The sequence below is a fragment of the Cynocephalus volans genome, chromosome 3 (assembly GCF_027409185.1).
Source record: "Cynocephalus volans isolate mCynVol1 chromosome 3, mCynVol1.pri, whole genome shotgun sequence".
Lineage (NCBI taxonomy): Eukaryota > Metazoa > Chordata > Mammalia > Dermoptera > Cynocephalidae > Cynocephalus > Cynocephalus volans.
In genome coordinates, this window is record NC_084462.1 from 63,010,630 (window position 1) to 63,032,936 (window position 22,307).

Sequence of the window (22,307 nt, forward strand, 5' to 3'; positions counted from 1 at the left end):
GGAAATGCAAATAACTGAAACTTTCCAAGGGGTTGAAGTATGAATTGTGTTACCAAACACACATATATCTTGTGGTACCTATAAAATTAGGCAAATGTAAATTGCGTTTAAAATTTGATGCTAGTCTTAACAGATTAACAATTGCTAACATTGGTTTATCTTAATAGATCGTCCATTAGAACAGCTGCCTGCATAACTGAAGTAATAACTGATGGAATAACATTTAATCTTCTAAAAAGAGTAGCAAAATATTATCCAAAATGTACCAGTGAAAATCTAATGTTTGTATCTTGGCAAATAATACTAAATTCATAATCAACAGTGAAGTTAATCAGTTCATCTTTTGATGAACTTAACTGTTGTGCTGGAAAATTCCAATTGTATTTGAAGACTGATTTTTAAAGCTTTCTCTGCATTTGGTAAAGGTATATGCAGGTACTTCAAAAAATTCATGGAAAGATTTGTATTATCTTTTAATTCTATTTTTCCACGAGCTTTTTGAAGTACCTTCATACATTTAAAATTCTTTCTGTCCTGTATTCACTGAATAACAGCTAATCTTTAGTTTAATATTATACTGCTATATAAAATAAGCTGACAACTTGATATAACTTATGTGATCCTGCTTTTCTATAGTGAACGTTTTTAATAAATGATAAATGGGAATTGAGAACTCCTTTAAGGCTTACTTTATTCTTTAGATGCTTAAGCTGAATAATTATTATAGTAACTATTTTTATAGCTTACTTTCCATTGTAAAATCACAAATAGACAATTTTGGTGAACATGCAGTAGCGATCCTTAACATCAGTTTCAATCACCTTGTCCACATTTCCCACAATTAGTAGAACCATTTTCCACATAAATTGTGGTAGCATCTCTTTATCTCTGATCTTAGAATAGTCTACTACAATTATATAAATCCTATTTTAAAAAGTGTATGTCTAAATCATTCTGTGAGAAAACCATCTTCCAAGATTAAAGATGGTTTTCTAATTTGGCATAAGCACCTGTAAATGTTCAATTTTCTCTTTTATTCCAGCAATTACAACAATAGAATCTTGGAGTTGTAAAGGCCTTTAGATGCAATCTAATCTTAGCCTATTACTAGTACACTATATATTATTCAATACAGCAGAATGTATCACAGATGAAACAGTTAAATTTCATCTCTAAATGTCCCTGATTCAGCTCTGACCAGGAAGAAAACACCAACAGAAACCTTGTATTCGATTTAAAACTCTTAGCTATTGAGACAACAAATGCTTTCTTTATTTATAGTAAGTAACCCATCTAAGTTCAATTTGCATTTTACTGTAGGCAGGTGTTTAATGCCATTTAATGAGTGAAAGTCTGCTTTGATGAATTTAAATTGCCTGTTAGCTATCTTAACTTGTACATACCCGATACCTCTTATATCCTCGTTATAGTTAAGATTTTTATATATAAATAAATTTTATAGAACTTTTCCTTTTGGCTTATTGAAACATGAATCACAGTGGGCTAAAATTTTGTCAGTTTTATTTTTGCATAGGAAAAACACGACTAGTGAGAAGATTCAAACAGTTTGTGAGTCATCATCTCTGTCAGTGATTATTCAGATTATGAAGTGTAGCGTGAGATGCTCTCTTAATGACAATTACTAGGCACTGATAAAAAAAATAATTTGTCTAAAGCAGTGCTTCTCACCCAGGGGCAATTTTGCCCCTGAGGGGACATTTAACAATGTTTGGAGACATTTTTGGTTGTCACAACAGGCAAGGAAGGTGTGTCATTGTCATCTAGTAGGTGGAGGCCAGGGTGCTGCTAAAGATCCTATAATATATAGTATACACACACACACCCCCACCCCAACATATATTTATCCAGCCCAAAATGCCAATAGCGCTAAGCCTGAGAAACCCTGTTCTAAAGGTTCATGCCATGGTTTGAATGTTTGTGTTCTCTCAAAATTCTTATGTTGAAACCTAACCCCCAATGTGATAGTGTTAGAAGGTGGGGCCTTTGGGAGATGATCAGATGAGAAAGGCAGAGCCTTTATAAATGGGATTAGTGTCCTTATAAAAGAGACCCCAGAGAGCTAGCTAGCCCCTTCAGCCTATGAGGACATAGCTAGAAGGCACCCTGTATGAGGAAGAGGGCTGTCACCAGACACCAAATCTACTTGTGCCTTGATCTTGAACCTCCTAACCTACACATTTGTGAGAAATTTCTATTGTTTATAAACCACCAAGTTTATGGCATTTTGTTATAGCAGCCCAAACAGACCAAGTCCATTAACAGTGAATGTGTAACTAGGCATCATCTTTCACGGTACAATAATTGAGAACTGTACAAGATAAACAGTTGAGGCCCTCTGAAGTGGAAGTGTGGCCCTTTGACTCCTGAAAAAAAGTAAATAAGAAATGCGCACTAAGACATGGTGGTGGTAGTGGGGTATTGTTGAAATAGTATAAAATGTCAAGGAGATTATGGGCTAAGAAACACCATTGGGAGATCTGTGGTAATATTGAACTGAATGGACTTTCATATTTCTGTACAGCAAATTTTTCTATTCAGTTATAGCTCAACCACTAAAAGAAGGGGAACGGTTCTACACGTTCCATAGCACAGCATACTATTTACTGTAGGAGAATTATATTATGACATTACCTTACCAAAAAGGCTAGTTAAATGTTCACTTATCCATTACAAATATTCTTGGCATTTTTCTTGCATGATTCCTTTTTTGACAAAAAAACCACAACAACTGGCAAGTAAATACACATTGAAATGCCAAAAACAAAGCTGATAGCTGATAGCTTGGTAACAGAACGATTGTCACTATCAAGAAACAAGTCCCTCAGGCAAACACACAGTTTTGTGCTTAGGCATCATCCCTGGCCATGAGGGGTTGCAGAAACAATCCTGCTGTCCCTAAAATGCACACCAGGATGAAAACCCACAGAAAAATACGATCAATCACCATGGCGACATACTTCCAATCGTCTTGAATCTGAAAAACAAAAATGAAAAGCATGAAGGGAAAGGCAAATTGAATGCATTATCAATATTCTAATAAATATGGTGCAGTAGTAGAAGCAGCTGATTTGTCTCCAATATGCAAGACAACTTTTTTTTTTTTTGTAATTGATGTAGTCCAAGGAAATCTACCTTTCTCAAGTTTCTCTTTATGCAGTACAGATACAGGTATAAAATATTTGTCATGTTAACTACTGCAAATCAGAAATTTCTTAATGTATACCTAACTTTTTTTTCTAAATCAAATTATGATTTTATAAAGTTAGTAAAACCAGTTACTTGACTTATGTCTCCATAGAAGAATTCTGGGCCTTTGTTAGAATGGCTAATACAATCCTACATCATTTACCATTGTTTCAAAGAACTAGTTCTGATCCAGTTTTAGATACTAATTTCCTCCTGACACATCTCTTCCAAAAATGAAATAAGCCCATCAGGGCAAGCCCATCATCGCTCGCTCCCTCCCACCACCCCCTCCACAATGCCCAACTGACCAAATGTCATCTTCAGTTGTAAGGCCAAAGTATCACGGAATACTGTACAGTTGTAGGACAGGCCAAACATCAGAAATAATTGCTGACAATAAAAGATGGAAGAGCGAGCAAGACTGATCGTATATAATATAACTTCAATTTAGTCTTGAAATAGGAAAAAGAATTGTATGGTGATTATACTTCTAGACAATTCAGAAAGCAAAGAAACCATAATTGAGTTGAGAAAGAAAGAACCCATGAATCAACTGATTTTGAAGCAATAATCACATAATAAAGAGGCAGCATGTAATTGAGTAATTTAATTAAGTGCACTGAAATGGGGCTGGGAGACAAGGATTTTATTTCACCAGTATGAGCTTCAGTAGATGTGTCCTCTTGGTGACACTAAAAGTCATAGATGAATTATAATGCCGTATTTGCCACAGGTTATCTGAACTCCTAAGACTAGTTTGTAAATACCATAGTTTGTAAATATACCATAGATGGTGTGATTCCTATCCACCCCCTACCGGCTAAACCTCCTAAGCCTCTAGGAGCTGGGGGTTTGGGGGGGTGAGGGGCAGTAAGCAGAGACTTGGAGACAAACTTTAATTATAGTCCGAGCTCTGCTCCTTTTTAGTTATGAGAATCTGGGTAAATTACATGACTGCCCCTAGCCTCAGTTTCCTCATCTGTAAAATGGAGAACAGTAATGGAGAATCTTTAAAATAAGAACAGTATCTATCTCAGAGATTGTTTCAGTAGAATCCTTAATGAAAACTACCTATTGATATTAATACAGATTTTTACAAAATGACATATAAATCTCCCTATAACAACAAATCACATGGTTTAGCCTACTGAAGAAAGATGGGACTTGGGTCTTACACATGAATGCAAATAGTGCTGCAAAAAGAGCTCGGTAGATATGAATTTTATATCTAACTCAAAGTCTTTAAAGCACAATGATATTAGCTATTCTCCGGAAACTTTGGAACTAATGATGAGTCATGGGGAGGCAAAATGATGAATTAGTCCAAGCCTGGCTTCCTTGCCCAGCCAAACCCTGGAGATGGCCAGGAGCGAGAGGAGTGTGTGACTGTGCTTTAAAGACTCTTGGAAACCTGGTGGCCTGACAGTGTGTACATGGGGTAGGGGATGGCAGTTCTGGTCAAGGGGGGGTCTTGGTGGCAGGGACGGCCGAGGAAGGCTTGGGGTGGTGCTCTTGTCTCCCCCACCACTTTGCCTCTTCAGCCTGCCCACTCACAGCCAGAGATACAGGTTTGGGGGCAATTTGTGAGCAAAGAAGACCCCGGCTGAAGGGAACGGGAAAGGACAGAAGGTGCCCACTGACTGGTGCAGCCCGAGGCTTCCCTCGACCCCTTCCCACGTCAAGGGCTGAACAATTTCAGTCCAGCAGAAGGGACTTGGAGGGGATTGGAGCCAGGTGGGAGGTAGAAAGATGTCCCTTGAGAGACAAGGTCACCTGGAGGGGAGGCAGCACCTTTCAAGGGTGATCTAGCTCAGTCTGGCCATGTGGCCCCTCAGCCTTGTGGAGCCTGGGTTTTGGCCCTTTCCCCAAACACAATTAAGCAAGGATGGCTGACATCCCCAGGAAAAAGTGAGTTTACAGGCCCAGAATACACCAACTTAGCTATGAAAGAAGATTCATGGAGCAGACAGGTCAAGCATTTAAAATAAACATGATATCTTCAGATAAGAGACTACTGGAAATGTGAGGTAGAAACAAGCAGTTTTATGGAAGAACCGAGTGGAAATAACAGATATAAAATATTGAAATGTTGAGTTAAAGAACTCAAGAGATGGGATAACTGGCAAGGTAGATACAGCCCAGGAAAGAAGCAGTGAGATGGGAGGTGAGACTGAGGAGCTCTCCCAGGGGGCGGCGGGAAGGAAGGAAGGGTGGGGGTGTACAGGAGAAGCTGAGATGGGGGGCTGTGCACAGACATGTGCAGGTCTGTACAACAGGAGCTCAGGGAAGGAATCTTTATAGAAGTCATAAGCTTGAATCTCCCAGAATTAAGGAAAGATGGGAACCTCAGAAAGAAATGGTTTGTCAGAATGCCAAACAGGTTAGGAGAGACCACAACCTAGACACTTGTGTATGATGTCACTAGATTTCTCTACAAATAGAAATTTCAAATCATTTCTAAACAGAATCGATTACTCACAAAGGAACAACATTCAGATTAAAACTCTAGCAATAATGGGCCCACGTTCCCACCTGGTAACACATGACCAGAAGTGAACAATGGCTGCCCCGAGATAGATCCTATGTCACTAGTTTGCCAAAGACCCTACTCCCTACTGCTACGGTCAGACCATTTCACTAATTTACCCATCTTATATTTGTTTCTGACCTCCCTTTCAATAATTCTTTTTTACATGTCTGTCTCCATGTCTTAGACACCTTGTATGGTGTCTAGTAAATAAGTTTTACTCTAACACCTTGTACAGTGTCTAGCAAATGATTTTTGGAATAAAGGCAATTTCTAATAGCCTGACAAAGGCTAGAGTATGGGATCTTGATTTTAACTAAAGTCAATGCTAACTTAAAAGCAATGATTATTTTAAAAGCGGGTAAAGAAGTAGAGGAGTCTGCAAATGTTATCAGTGTTAGATAATTAAGAGATTTTCACTGATCATTTACTTAGTGTCTAACAATTGCTTCAACTGAATTTAAAGGAGTGCTTGACTTTTTGGCTAACTTACTGGGATCAGCTGGAGGTTTTGCATTGTTAGAGTCCCAAGATGTGCTCAGATTGCTCAGATGAGTGGGGGTGAGGGGAAGAGGGCAGCTGTGGCTGTCTCCCTCCTGTCTCATCTACTTTGGCATGCCATTCACTGCTGAATAAAAGAGGCTCCAGACATTCTTCAGCAACGTTAATTATCTACAGTGCATCAGGAGCTGAAATTATCTGGTAATTAGCTCTTAGCCACTAAACAACTTAAGGCAGAGCTGTTTAATTTTAAAGCAGAGCTTATAAAATTACTGAGTGTGATCCGGGTAACCTTGGGGGTATAAAGAGGGTCATACCAGACACATAACATTATTTAGTATAAAAGTCTCCTATTCTTAGTACTTGATATTAGTTCTAGCATAAGATTTTCAAAGAAAATAGAACTAAGTTCACTCAATTTAAAAAAAAAAAGAGCAAAAGAATGTGAAGAGATATTCCACAAAGGAAGATATCCAAATGGCCAATAAGCATATGAAAAAGAGCCCTAATAACTACTCAACAGGGAAATGCTAATTAAAACAGCAGTGAGATACCACTTCACACATGTTGGAAACCTTACAGCATCCACTAAAGTTAAAAATAAAGCTCTGAGGGTGGCGGGTTAGCTCAGATGGTTAGAGCATGGTGCTGATAACATCAAGGTCCAGGGTCCAATGATCCAGCAATTCCACTCCTACATAAAGATCCAACAGAAATGAGCGTATACATTCGCTGAAAGACATGAGCAAGAATGTTTATAGCAGTTTTATTCATACCAGTCCCAAACTGGAAATAACCAAATGTCCAACAATTGTGAAATAAACAGAAGGCAGTAGAGTCATGTTGTGAAATATTACACACCAATAATAAAGAAACAGAAACAAGGATAAACCTCAAAGACATTATGTTCAATGAAAGAATCAGACATGAAACAAAGTTTATACTATGCAATTCCATTTATATGAAGTTCAAGAATGGGTAAAACTAATTGATGTAAAGGAACTCAGGACAGTGGTTACTGAGGGGGAAGAGAGACCATGACTGGGAAGGAGCATTGGGGAACTTTCTGAGGCACTGGAAATATTCCGTATCTTTGTCTGGATCATTATTACATGGGTGTATACATAGTGTAAAAATTCATCAAGCTGTACACTTAGGTGTGCACTTTACTCCATGTAAGTTATACCTCAATGAGAAGACACACACATACACACAATTATGAAGTAAAAATAAAAATGTAACCTCAGCTGATCAAGACTAACTTGGAGACAATCTGGCCTCATGGCTTTTTCCAGCTTATCCCTTAATCCACTCTCTTGGCATCATGTGCTTTAATAGCCTAGAACACTGGCAGCCCAGTGGCTAACTTCAGGGCACCATACGCTCACCAGCTTTATTATCCCATTTTACAGATGAGCAAACAGACCCAGAGAGGTGAGGTAACATATCCAAAGACATACAACTGGTCTGAACACACGCTGCCGACTCCAGAGTCTAATTTCTCACCCCTGACTCTGTGCTAGTCCCACAAGGAACCTTTAAATGTTTGCTGAATGAGTGACCAACGTAATAACAAGCATATCCTTACCTCTTTGGCTTCATTTTGTGCTTTCATATTTTCAGCAATATACTTGACACTTTGGATCGCTTCTTTGACTTCTGGTGACAAAGCAGAGAGAGACAGCACAGCATCAACGGATTCAGAACTGGAGCTTCTCGTGAGGTTGGCACTGAAATTTGAGATTTTTATCCTGCGGTGGTGGCAATAACCACACATCCCATCCTGGCAGGGGTAGCCTTCCTTGCAGCCTTTGGACTCTACACGGCTGAAGCAATTCAGACTTGAGAGCTCAGCACCGTAGGAGGGCCTTGGCTTCTGAGGGTTTCCCTCATTGCTTGCCGGCCTGGTCATGAACATGACCCGAGGGAGCAAGTTCAAGAATATGGTCTTTACCCACATGGGCATCGTGTGGGTGGTCGGGGTTCTGTAGTGCACGTTGAGCACAAAGACGGTGATGACGATGGACAAGGTCACGAAGATCATGGTGAAAAGGAGGTACTCGCCAATCAAGGGGATGACGAGCGAGGTGGATGGGATGGTCTCGGTGATCACCAGGAGAAACACGGTCAAAGACAGGAGGACAGAAATGCAGAGGGTCACCTTCTCGCCGCAGTCGGAGGGCAGGTAGAAGACGAGCACGGTGAGGAAGGAGATGAGCAGGCAGGGGATGATGAGGTTGATGGTGTAGAACAAGGGCAGGCGCCGGATGTACAGTGAGTACGTGATGTCCGGGTAGATCTCCTCACAGCAGTTGTACTTGATGTCATGTTTGTAGCCAGGGGCTTTGATGATGGCCCACTCGCCACTCTCCCAGTAGTCCTTGAGGTTCATGGAGGAGCCGATCAGGACCAGGTCGATTTTCGCTTTGTCGTAGGACCAGGAACCAAACTTCATGGTGCAGTTTTGGTAATCAAACGGGAAGTAGGTCACATCGATTTTGCACGAGCTCTTAAAGATGGCTGGAGGGATCCAAGTCACTTCCCCTGTGTACTTGAGTAAGGCTTTAGTCTTGTCGTCCACCTGGAAATCCCCAACAGCACTGCAAAGACAAAGAAGAGGCGTGGCAACACATGGTCATTACCGCATAGTCACTTAGTCCAGCTTCTCACACTGCCAGCAGGTAAATGGCAAGTAATGATTTGTAAAACTGCAGAATTTGAGAGTTAAAAGGGCCATCAAAGGTCACCTGGCTCACTGCCCCATTTGCCAAGGGGGATCCTGAAGCCCAGACCCCCTTCTCCCCCCAAAAACCTGACATACTCATCACCCCTTGGGGCACGTCACTTGTTTATTCCACAACATACAACTCCCAACTTGGTGTTTACAGACACACTCCCAAATGCCAGAAAAGGATTTTCCCCGCTTTAATTTTCTAAAGAAATGGGATCCAGGTTGCCATCCTGGAGCCAGGTGTTTAGGCAGCCTTTGGGTACATTTGCCACCTGCCGTCCCACGGTTTGGAACTTGTTAAAGTTTCTTCATGCAGTTTCCACCGGGTACCCAATGTGTGTGCGACACCAGCTATGGAGCTGGAAGGCGCTGCACAGACCACCCGTGGGAGCCACTCCCATTATACTGGGCCTTATCGGATGGGTTTGTTTTCAGACCCTACCTCTGGATCTGGATTCCACCATTCCCCACACTCCCTGTTCTTCCCAGCATTGGTTTACAAGGAATAATCCTGTTTTCTGATTCCTTGTCTTAAAAATTCAGCGTAATAGGTTCCTTCACTTTCTGTTTCCCTATCTGTCCCCATTTTCTCCTCATGTTTCTTCTCCCTTCTTTTTAGCTAGTGTAACCTGACTTTCTTTTTGCACAGATACTCAGAATTGTCATATTGATTTGTTGAACAGAAGATCTGCTGATGACAAACTCAATACCCTGTTGAGTCTTGCATTTGACATTCCACATGCAGTGGCCAGAAGAGGTCACCTGAGAGGTCGTCCGACTGGTCCTAATAACATCCCTGCCCAATGAAGGCTCTTGATACTTCTTTGGATCAGCCCTACTGGGTTCCTTAGCATTCTGCATTTGAAGGTTTTCGTGTCCTTCAAAAGGGGACAACTACCATACACCCCTCTGCCTTGTACCAGAAGAGCTGAAAAACAATTACAAAACCCAAACATTTAGGGATATTCTTGTGCTGCTGTTACAGGTTGAGTATCCCTTATCCTAAATGTTTGGGATCAGAAGTATTACAGATTTTGGATTTTTTCAGATTTTGGAATACTTGTAGAAATGTAACCAGTTTAGCATCCCTAATCTGGAAACCTAAAAAAAGTGTGAAATGTTCCAAAGAGCATTTCCTTTAAGCATCATGTCAGTGCTCAAAAAGTTTTAGATTTTGGAGAATCTCAGATTTCGGATTTTCAGATTAGGGATGCTCAACCTATACTGGGTAGGAACCTGTGAAAACAGAAGGGGAACGTCCCAGTGCATGTCTTTCCTCCTTGCTAGCCTCTGGCCCTCCCATTCCCATGTACCTCCATTAAGCAGGACAATCCTAACACATGAAGGCTCAATGCCAAAGCCACTACCCACTTTTATTCCAGTTGGCTAGTTTTCCCCAAAGATGCCCTGCTGAGTTTATACATACTTAGCCCCTACTTCACTCCTACTGTGCCCTGAATTCCCCACAAGATTATTCCCAGTGCCTGGCTCTGGAAAGGGAGAGGTACGAGGGGTGGGGTGAGGGGAGGGATCCACATAGCCCCCAAGTGGACTCAGCCCATGTTCAGCACCTGAGGAGCCCCTGGGAGGGCTCAGCTAAGCAGAAGGTTGAAAAGACCCTTGAGAAGACGGAGGCCTTGAACAAAGTTCCTTACGGCATCCCGAATGAACAAAATGTCAGAGCAGAAAGGAACGTTCAGAGCCCAGCGTCTAGTTCAGGGGTTGGCAAACTGTCACCCAGGGGCCTGCCTCTTTTTCCGTCAATAAACTTTTATTGGAACACAGCCACTCCCATCTGTTGCCTAGTGACTACTGCTACTCCTGAGCTACTAGGGCAGAGCTGAATAGCTGCGAAAGACTCTGACCCACAAAGTCTAAAATGTTTTACCACCTGGTCCTTTACAGAAAAAGTTTGCCAACCCCTGCTCCAGTCCAATCCCTTCATTTTACTGAAGAGAAAATTGAGGATCAGAAGACAGGAATGATTTGCTCAAGGTTGCGTAGAAAGTTTGTGGCAGAGCATTGACCATTTGGAACGGGGGTCCCCAAGTGAGGAGTCACAGAATGTGTGTGTGCACAAAGGACAGGCACCACAGATAAACTTACCTTGGTTGCAGCGCTCATTTCTGCTCGTTTCCAGGTATCCTGGTCACTGAGGCTGCTGCCCACCGAACCCCCTGGCTGTGTCTGCCCAGATCAGAAGGCTTGTTTGCTTTTTGGGGCAGTTTCAACAGTCATGTCTCTGCCACCAAGAGACAGAGAACACAAAGATCCAGCTGGGGACTGAGGCCTGGCACAGCACCAGCCACCTAGAGGGCACTGAGTAAATATTTGTTGACCAAATGAATGACCAAAAAATATATGAAGATCTCACCCCCAGAGGGAGCCCAAGAGATGGCCAGCAGCAAGGACAGCAGAGGTGGGAAGGATCGGAGCCAACTTACTGCCAAACCAAGTGAACTGATTAAAAAAAAGAAAAGGCAGGGTGGGCACAAACGATTAGCTGAAGTATCACTTTAATACAAGGGGTGATTAAGAACGTAAGCGGCCCACCCTGGAGTCCTGAGAGTCGGGGGGCTGTAGGCCTGAGCCCCGCCCCTGCCGCCACACATCCAGGCCAGCAATAGGGCCAGCCCTGACACCCAGGGGTCCTGAGACCGGGGTAGGCCCACCCTGCCTACACCCACAACCAGATCCTAGAATGTACTTATTAACCAGGTGTGTTTCTTTTGGGGTATGCTCATGTCTTTAACCAAATTTCTGCTTGGATTTTTCTAATTCATTTTTTAGAGTTCTTTTTGCAATAAGGATGTTAATCTTTGTTTTTTTTTTTTAAAGTAGAGAGTAGAGTAATGGATACCAGAGGCTGGAGTGCGGGGTACGGGGGAAGACTAGGGGTGAACTAAGGGGAACAAAACTGTGCTATCTACCCTAAGTGAATCATTGAATACATCAGGATATGCATGTATTGAATTAACACACTGTACCCCACAAAATAAATATAAATAAAATTGAATTATAAAAAACAAAAACAAACAAAACAAATACCAAAAAAAAAAAAAAAATGTCAGCAGGTGAGGGTGGTGAGTGGTCTGAGAAAAATCACAATGGTGTAGGTTTTTTAAATCACTCCAAATTGCTGCAGAAAAAGAGGGCAACTAGGATTGCAAAAGAACAAACCTACTGCCCATATCGTCAACAAAGTTAGGTTACAACATGGTGTCCCATGAACCTCAGACTATGAGAGCATGCTGTCAGAGAGCCACACTACCAGGAGCTGTGGGACTGTGCAGGATTAGCTGCTGGGCGGAGGTAGCCGAGGGAAGAGAAAGGAGAGTTTCCTGTTCTAAAAGCTCCAGACAAAGAAATCTCCAAGAAGTGGCTACCTCTCAAAAAAGAGGACCCCACTGTTCATTGAGTCCCCAGCAAGGAGAATGCTGAAACACAGAGGGGCGCCACAGAATTCAATTTGTGGGTGAGAACAAAAAAAGACCATGGGAATCCACTTAGGGTCTGCAGAGAAGTCAGTCTGGGCTGGGCAGGCCCTCAAGGATCTCAGAAATACCTTCCCAAAGTCCCTTCCAGAATGACAGAGATGCACTCAGAGGAAAAGCTGCTCGTGGGTAGGATCCAAACTGAACAGGGTAGGAAAATGTGGATGAGAAGAGAAAGAAGGTTCAGAAACAAGAGAAGTCATGTCCAGAGGTGGCAGCTCTTAGACTGGAGGTGGCTGCACATAGAGGCCAGGCTTCTGTCACATCAAGGTAACTGTATGAGGAGGGAACTCTCAAGCAGGTGAAACAGACCTACCTATCCACTCCCATCCCCTCCAGAGGCTTGTCCTAAAGGTAGAGCAAAGGCCATCTATTTAAACAAAAGTAACAGAACCCCATATGAATCATATTGTAAGAAAAATATAAAAATGAGTAACTCAATAACACACAAGCAGACAAGGGCACACCACAAAAATCAGAGCCACAAAAGCAATGAAACTGGTGATATTACAAATTCAGCTAAAAGAAACTAAGAAATCTTTAGAATGGTGAAAGAGCAGCATAAATCAGAAATAGAAAAATAATTTTGCTAAACAACAGGAAGATTATAAAGAACGGACAGAATTTAGGAAAGAATTAGGAAAAAGGAAATTTTAGAAATAAAGACTAAACTAGAAGAAACATAAGAACAAGCAGACACCATGGAAAGCACAGCAATGGAAACAGAAGACAGACAGGAGAAAAAAATTCTTTTAAATCAAACAGAAACAACAACAACAAAAAGAATTTGAGAGAACGTAATACATAGAGAATATAGACAAAGAAGTTCCAATGTATGTAAAAATGAAGTTCCTGTAGACAAGATCAAAGCAATGGAACAGAACAAATCTTAAAAACTATAATTAAAAAAAAAAACTATCTTGGATTAAAAGGTTTATTATGTACACAGTGCTTAGTAAAACAACTAAAGACAAAGCAAAAAATCCTTTGAGTAGCCAAGCACAAAGAACAATTCACTTATAAGTAAGATCCCAATTTGCCCAGGACAGTCCTGGTATATTTATTAATAGTGTCCCCATTCTCTCTCTTTTTTTTTTTTTTTTTTTTTTTTAAAAGATGACCGGTAAGGGGATCTTAACCCTTCACTTGGTGTTGTCAGCACCACACTCTCCAAAGTGAGCTAACCGGCCATCCGTATATGGGATCCGAACCCGGGGCCTTGGTGTTATCAGCACCGCACTCTACCGAGTGAGCCACGGGCCGGCCCTCCCCATTCTCTCTCTAAAGTCACCTATTTTATAAGAAAAAGAAAATTAGACTGACATCAGATATTGACAGTAGCACTTCCTACCAGAAGATAGTGAGGCAACATTTTTAAGATTTCCATGAAAGAAAAAAAGGAGCCAAGGATTTTACATCCAGCCAAGTGACCTAAAAGTAGTCTTTAAAAAGGCTACAATGAGTTATGAACTTGCGAGAACTTAGGCTATCTTGTGTCCGTGAAAACCGTGAGGATTCCATTAGAGAATGAACTTCAGAAAACAAAATATCATAGGAGTAATTTTGGTATAAGAAGAAAAAAAGGTGTTTCTAGTATGTTAAAATGAAGAGAAACCCTCAACAGAAGGCCAAACCTGGGAAATTTAAGTTCTAATGAGGAGAGAGGAGATGAATCAAATGATTTTCTCTAAATGTTATTTTCAGCTTCAGATTCCATGGAAATTCCTTCCGATATTTGCTCCTCTCTACATCCAATCTGAAGCATTTGGCTATCTCTCATTATTGTTAAAATCATACGTCCTAAAGCACTCCAGCTGCTCACCCAAAACTGCCAGCAAGAAAACAGCTATAAAACCCAAAACATAAGATTAAAAATTTTGCCCATTTTCTTAATTCTAGCTTAGCACAAATTCTCTACAAATTCTGCCCAATTCCCTAAGAGCCTTTGGACCATGAGATTTCTATGACAGCTCACAGGGAAAAGAAAAAATTCTGCAAACCGGTTGAGTTTATCTTGTGTCACAGTTCTTTAAGACCCGTTTACAAATATAAATGCATGGAAGAAACATTTATGAATGCTGTTTTTCCTTGGGAAAACAATAAAACACAGACTGTCTTTGGAGTGATTAAAGACCCCCTTTTGTTTTTGCCAGGGACCAGAAAGTGGGATTCAGCAAAATACATAGCTTCTCCAGTCCTGATACTAATCATAAAACCAACAGTACTAATACTAACAGTAAAACCTATTAGTTTGTACTAATATGGCATAAAACCTAAACACAGAATGCTTTTATTCCTTAAAATCATATTAGATTAATTCTATATGAAGTGTTTTAGTGAAAATGTTTCATGGTTAAAACATAACTCTAGAGATAAAGCACAGCTGCAGAAATGATACTTTTCAATATCTGGAGAACAAAGTAGTACATACTGTAAACTATCAGTTAAAATTTATGTTGGCCTAATAAAAGTGCTTAAATGTGGAAAGTGTTAGTTTTGTCTGGGCTCAGGAAAGAGAGATGGGTTTTAGAGGCACCACAATGGCAGGATCAGACTGGCAGAGGAAAAGCCTTTGAAAGACAGAAAGAGGAGAAACTTCCTGAAATTGGCAAGAAGATGTGCATCTGGGTCCAGAGGAGCCTCAAAGTGGCCCACTGTGAGAGACTGGCCTGCGAGCAGCTTTCTGGACAGCAGGAACCATCCACTTCCCTCTCCAGTCCTAGACTCGCCCTTCTCAAGTACAACTGGGATGCAGAGATCCAGATTGGCTGGGATCACAGGGCCGGAAAGCTCGCCTACTCTGCATGTGTGAATTCTGCTTCACTTACTGGGAGGCCATCAATCCTTTCTGCAAGGCTCAGAGTCTTTTCCCAATGGGAGAAGGCTTGGAGGGGACACTCGTGCAGCAGGGTAACTGCCTGATGGCAGGTTTGCAGGTTTGCTGCTGGGGAGAATGAAGAGGTCTGAGGACAGAGGCAGAGATGGGCTATAGTGCCCAGCTTAGCCCCCGATCACAGCATCAGCCTCCTGCATTCACTGCTCACAGTGGCACCAAAGCCACAATGGACTGCTGAGACCACCCCAGGCCTGCCTCTGCCACGTGCCCACTGAATGAAGTCATCTGTCTACTCTGGGCCTCATTTCTAGTCTGTGAAATGTCCAGGATGGGCTGGATCAGTGGTCCTCAAAGTAGGCTCCCTATCACAGCCCCCAGGACACCTTTGGGAAAACACACATTCCTGGGCCCACCCCACACCCATGGACTCAGTGTTTCTGTGGGGTAGGACCTGGGGACAGGCACAGAGATTTTTTTAGATAATATAATAAATATTAACTTTATTTTTGTTTGATGTTTGGTGGCTGGCTGGTCAAACACAGGGGTCGAACCCTGGACCTTGGTGTCATCAGCACCATGCTCTAACCAACTGAGGTAAAAGACAGTGAGGAACAAAGAAAATATTTTAAATGCAGACACCTGTATTTTTAAAAAGCTCCTTAGAAACTGTGCCAGTCAGCAGGCTGGGAACCCTGGGGTTATGTGACCCAGGCTCACCCAGCTTTGACTTTCTCCAACACCCTCATTCTCTTTCAAAGAAGAGGGTGAGGCAGGAGCCATGAACTCCCATTCCTGTCTGTTGGCACAGAGCTGGCAAAAGATGCTACATTCACAGCCCTCCCCTGCATCTCGCACTGCCCCTACCACACACTGGGGCTGGTCCCCTGATCCTTCCAGCCTTATGTCACAGTCCAGCCAATGAGGTCATTTCAGCTGCCTACAACATACTCTCCTGCCTCCCTGGGCCCTCTCCTGCTCTGTCTCCCCTTTTCCACATTCTATACAACCTTCAAGACCCAATTCATCTGCCACTTCTTCCCTGAAGCTCTTCCTGATGCCCCTCCTCCACCCAAACGGCCCCTTTGAAGCCACGCTGCTCTCTGTGGTTCACTGGCATCTCTAGTACTTGGTATGCAGTAGGAACTCAATAAATACGTGCAGAGGGAAAAAGCGTGAGGAAGGCCAGTCTGCAAGAGCAGTGGGCCGAGGACCCAGAGCCCAGGCTGACGGCCCTGAGGGGTGTGGGCCCCTCAGCAGCTTACTTGTTATACAGCACAATGTCTGGCTTCCAGATCTTCTGCGCAGGCACACGCATGAACTCTGCCCCGTCATAGTGAGAGGGGTCCCACTTCAGCTTGTAGTCATTCCAGATCTGGAGAGAAGAGGGAGGGAGGGAAAAGGAGACAGCAAAAAGACCAGCCTGGTTTTACTCTGCTTGACACCACCCATCCTGGTGACTCCCCACCCTGCTGTGTGTCACTGAGCCACCTCCATGCTGCAAACCCTGCTGGCCCAATTTCTCCCTCGGGTGCAGTGCAGGAGAACACCAGGCTGAGTCTGCAGGCCACCTCCTGCCTCTAGAGGAGCTGCTTTCTCCGTGACTGTGGGGGAGCCCAGCCCCTCATCAATCAAATGGGGACCATTAGTGCTTTCTCTGATGGCTTCTAGTGCCAGGTCCAGCCTCCTGGATTTCGAGCACCAGTCCAGGTCCATGTCTTAAGCTGCTATTTACATCCCACGAAATGGCTCTCCAGGTGCTTTTCCAGGCAAGACCCCCACCAATCCCCAATAAGAGGGTGCTCTCCAATTACATACAGAAGCCTCTTCCACCTCAAAGTTAAGCAGGGCCAGCCTCTGAGAGGTCCTGGGGGAAGAAGCCATCCTGTATTCCATTGAGGCTAAGAAGTGTTTGGGCACAGAGGCTGGGAGGTCTGAGTTCTGAGCACTGAAGGGGAGAGGGGTGAGGCTGTAGCCACAGAGGGAGTGAGTGCTATCGATGAGCACTAGGTGGGGCACTGTGCCTGTCTGGTTTTCCAGCCCCCTGGGGATAAAGGCTGTGTAAGCTGAGAGCTCAGCTGGGCAGGATGGCAGAAGGGTCACCACCAGGCCAATGGGCTATTATGTCTCAGCAGATCTGGACAAAGCCTCCCTGGGGAGGACAAGTGGAAGCCAATTTCATCAGCATCAACCCGAACAAGAAAATTCAGACTCCCTACTCTCACCCTACCATTAACAACAACAGCATCTCATTTTGACTTAAGGATAGGTTTTTGGCAAGAGGAATGGAAGGAGATGGTTTCAGGAACCACCCAAGAGTTGGGGGCGAGGGCTCCAGTCCCCATTCTGTTGTGTGACCATGGAGAAGGTCTCTCTCTCCAGGCTGCAGTATATCCATCTGTGACTCAAGGCGCTGAGCCCTGCAGTCCTTCCAGGGGGACTCTAGAGCAGTGCATGTGACCCCAAGCCCCAGAAAAGACAGACCAGCCAGTGGACCTCAGTCTGTATCCAGAGGAGTGAAGCACCATCTTTGGGCTATTTTTGGTTCATTGACAGCAAATAAAGCAGTCACCACCAGGGTGCAGCAGTGCTTAGGGCCTGAGTCACTCACTTGCTTGAGCCAGAGGTTTGTCTCTATGATCTGGTTTACTTCATCCTGCAAAGAGAGATTAAAATAGACAGGTGAATTACAAAAACAAGGCTGGTTCTGGGAAAGGCTTCTGCAGAAGTCCCATACCCAATGGCCATGGCTCATGGCTCCATCACTCACCACCTTCACAAGCTGAGACATGGACACCTCAAACTGGATGATGACTGGGTCGGACACATTGGCCACAGGCCGGATGATTTCATTGTAATCTTCAAACAGATGCTCAAATAGACGGTGCTCGGCCTCCGAGGTGCTGGCCACTGAGGGAAGCAGTCCTGTTAGCCCCAGGGGAAGTCGGTCCTAATCCCCCCTACCTGGGACATAATCCACCTATATCCTCCCCTCCACCTGCTAGGGTCACTCTGTGGAACCCAGACTTTCAGGCTAGTCCTGCCCCCTCGAGTTACAGAGTGGGAAACTGAGTCTCAAGAAGGAAAGGGATTCTACCAGGTCACATACATTCAGTGAGAAGCAGAGTGGGGACAAGCCTGGGCACTAAAGTTGGACAGATCCAGTGCAAATCCTGACAAACCACTTGTGAACTGTGTGAGCTTAGGCGAGTAGCTTAACCTCTCTGAACCTCAGTTGCTTTGTATGCCAAAATAAAGATTATAAATGTACCTGCTTCAAGAGCTGTTATGAGTGAAGTGCTCAACTCAGTGCTGGCATGTGGTAAAAACTATTAGCTACCCTTACCTGTATTGTTACTACCAGGCAGGGATGTGGTGGACATGCAGTCTGCCTAGACAGCCACCCACTACTTTCATGATGGCAAGATGACCAGTCCACCCCCAGGGCCAGGGCCATCCAGGCAGAGACATTCTGCCTCCCAGCCTGCGGGAGACTGAAGCCCAGGTCTGGGGTTCCCCTTCACCCCACCCAGAGCCCTGTAAGGGTTCGGCCACCAGCCTTCTTAGAAGCCAAGGCACCCACATGGTTGCCATGATCTCACAGTGTGACCCATGTTGCTGCTGATGCTGTCTTCAAATCCTGATCGAAGACCCTTACCTCACTGCAACCCTTGGGCAGCCCCCTTTGTTCATGAGCCACACCCCAGCCCAGGTGAGGCATCTTGGGTCAGCTGTCTGCTGCTGCCCACTTACACATCTGGGAACAATTTGGGGAGAGGGGTGTGGAAATCTTTGGGATAGTATGACCCCACTTCTTCAGGTCTTGGAATGGGATTCTGCCTGCTCCCCCTGTCCCCTTCCCCAGATCCAAAGAAGGGGCCACAGGCAGGAGCCCGTTGAGAGTGTAAGGCTCTCGGAGTAGGGGATGCCAGAAACAGCGCTCTGAGTGCAGAGCCGCAACGCGTTTTCCCAACAGACTATCGGCCCGGGGTCACAAGGACAGCTCCGCCGAGTCCCCCGTCCCTCGGTATTTACCAGCCCTCCCAGACTACCCAAAGAGCCTCTGGCAGCGGGGTCAGTGCCGGCTTCTCCCCTACGGGCTCCTCCAGACACGGGGCGGCAGGCGGGGAGGCGCGCTCCCGGGTTGAGGGTCTCAAACACAGTCAGGGGCGAGGGGACCAGGACGGGGAGGAGAGGCTGGCGCGCCCGCTCCAGTTCCAGATCCGAAACGACTCCCCCCTCCCTCAGGGGGCCTTGGACAAGTCTTGACCCTCTCTGGTCACAGTTGTCCCATCTATACGTAAAACGAGGAGATGGGCGGGATGCAGACGGTGCAAGGGGAGGCCTGGGCGCGCCAGTCCCGCAACCAGTGCGCCGGGCCGGGCGGGGACTCGAATCCGTCTCTCCCGCGCCCAGGACGAAAGGGCCGGGTCTGGGCACCCTCCCCCTCCCCCGCGCCCCCCGCCACGCTCCCAGTGACTCTCAGGGAGGGGCGAGCCGGAGGGGAAGGAAAGGCACCCCCAGCCCAGCTCGCCGCCGGCCCGGAGCGAGTCCACGCGGGCTCCGGGGCTCCGGCAACTGCGCCCCCAGCCCCCGCGCCCCTTCTCTCGGCTTCCCGCGCTGTGCTCCCGGCGGCGGCCCCTTCGGACCCGGCGTCCCCACTCGGGGCGCCTGTACCTGGCAGCAGCAGCGGCAGCAACAGCAACAGCAGTGGCCGCGACGGCGGCGCCCGGGGCGGCAAGAGCGGGTGGGCGTCCATGGCCGGTGTCCCGGCTGGTGCAGACCCCGCGCGGACGGGGCGGGCGCGGCCGGCGCGGCGACAGCCTCTTCCCGAGGCTCCCTGCGCAGACCGCGGACTCGTAGCCGGGCGCGCGCGGGGACACGCGGGGCTCCTCCCGGCGGCGCCGCCGTGGGGTTCCCGGAGCGCTCGGACGCGGCAACCCCCCTCCGGGAAGCGTCGGGAGCCTCGGGCGTGGGCGGGGCGAGCGCGGGAGGGCGCCGCGCCTACGGGAAAGGGCTCCCGAATCCCTCGTGCCGGCTGCCCCGTGTGTAGCCGCACGGACGGCCCGGCGCCCGGCCAGACCGGAGCAGGTCCTGTCACAGCCACCAGGAAGAGGGGACGAATCTCTGTCCCTGGCTTCCGGGGCGTGTGCAGCTCCCGCAGCGGGTTGGGGGCCATTAGGCTACATAGTCGCTGTAGAAGAGGCTCCAACACACCGTCAAAACGAGACCTCTAATATTTGACGCTCTTAAGTATTTATTTGTTGGATATTTTAGGTATGATATTGGCATTTAAAAAAATCCTTATGCTTGGGGGGGTGGAGTCCCTAGAAACAGTGGTGGCCACGGATTGATAATTGTCGAGGCTTGGTAGCTGGAGGTTTGTTGTACTAGTCTGTCTACTTTAGAGTATGTTTGAAATGCTGCTTAATAAAAAGTAAAACAAAAGAAAAATAAAACAATTTAAAATGAGGCTTCGAAATGGCCCCTGCGGAACCCCTCTGCCCGCCTCCATCGGCAACCCTAGGTGCCCCGGGAACGTGCAGTGACCAGGCGGGAAACCCGAGGGCTCCTTGGCCTCTCTGACCACCCAACAGGGATGAGGGAGCATCTGGAGGCTTCCTCGATGTCCCTTTATCACAGGAGGAAGGAGTTTTGTGATAAACTCTCCTCTGGACATTCAGTAAGTGGTGAGTCGCCTTTACCCATATTAAAACCAAACTAAAGGAGACATTTTGCAGGACCCAGAAAATGTAAGAATTGGGACCCACCTCTCAGGCCCCCAATTAAAATATTCTCACTCGTCTGGCAAAAAGTCATTCATTGGGAATATATTGCCAATCACATATTCAGCAAAGGACTTGTATCCACAACACATAAAGAACGCTCAAAACTCCATAGTAAGTACAGATGGATATAAGGAATCTTACTGGACTGATGCAGATGTTCTAAAACTGGATTATGGTGATCAGCTTACTAAAACTCACTGAATTGTACACTTCAAATGGGTGGATTTTATGGTATGTAAATTATACCTCAATAAAGTTGTTTTTAAAATACTCAACGGTAAGAAAACTAACAACCTAATTTTTAAAATGAGCAAAAGAGACACTTCATCAAAGAGTATATACAGAAGACAAAAAAGCACATAAAAAGATGTTCAACATCTCTAGCCTTAGGGAAATACAAATTTAAACCAGGATGATATACCACTTCGCATCCACTAAGATGGCTAAAATAAAAAATGCTGTCAACTGGACCTCCCATGCTTTGTTAGCAGGATTGCAAAATGGTACGGCCACTCCAGCAAACACTTTGACAGTTTCTTGTAAAGTTAAACACACACTTACCGTATAACCCAGCAATCACACTCCTTAGTATTTATCTAGAGAAATGAAAACTTTTGTTTACACACGATCCTATACATGAATGTTTATAGCAGCACTCTTCATAATTGCTGCAAACTAGAAACAGCCTAAATGTGCTTCAACATACATACAATAGAATACAGGAGAACTTCAACATGCATACAATAGAATACAAGAGGACAAAAAGATTGTGGAAAAGTAAAATTAAAAGATTAAAAAATAAATAAATAAACTTTATTTCTTGACCTAAACCCATCAAGTTCAAGAGGATTTTGTAAGTGATGATACCAGCCATTTAGTACATCCCTAAAGAACTGAGGGTCCTGGGAACTTAACCACATCAGTGCAGGCTTTTTTACATTATTAACTGAAGAAAAATGAGTGCCCTTTGAAGATTTTTTAAGATTAAGAAATAAAGTCAGAAGGAGCCAAATCAGGACTGTAATGTGGATGCCTAACGATTTCCCATAGAAACTCGCAAAATTGCCCGGTTGATGAGAGGAATGAGCAGGAGCATTGCCGTGGTGGAGAAAGACTGTCTGGTGAAGCTTTCCTGGCGTTTTTCTGCTAAAGCTTTGGCTAACTTTCTCAAAAGATTCTGATAAGTAGACGTTATCTTTCTTTGGCCTTTCAGAAAGTCAACAGC

General features: G+C 44.9%; 1 protein-coding gene across 1 annotated transcript; it reads right to left on the minus strand.

The window, feature by feature from the left end:
- Window positions 1-2,866: 2,866 nt before the first annotated feature.
- On the minus strand, window positions 2,867-20,472 carry CHRNA3 (cholinergic receptor nicotinic alpha 3 subunit). The gene is made up of 6 exons (XM_063090017.1): window positions 19,971-20,472; window positions 18,064-18,203; window positions 17,905-17,949; window positions 16,559-16,668; window positions 7,824-8,835; window positions 2,867-2,995 (listed from the first exon to the last, which is right to left on the minus strand). Exons 1-6 carry the CDS (start codon window positions 20,470-20,472, stop codon window positions 2,867-2,869), a joined length of 1,938 nt encoding a protein of 645 aa, XP_062946087.1.
- Window positions 20,473-22,307: the final 1,835 nt, after the last annotated feature.

Coding starts and splice junctions, on each gene's coding strand:
- CHRNA3 (XM_063090017.1), bottom strand. CDS start 20,472: ATGGCCCCCAACCCGCTGCGGGAGCTGCACACGCCCCGGAAGCCAGGG. Junction 16,669..17,904: donor CAAACCTCTGGCTCAAGCAA/GTGAGTGACTCA, acceptor TCTTCTCTCCAG/ATCTGGAATGACTACAAGCT. Junction 2,996..7,823: donor CACAAAATGAAGCCAAAGAG/GTAAGGATATGC, acceptor TTTGTTTTTCAG/ATTCAAGACGATTGGAAGTA.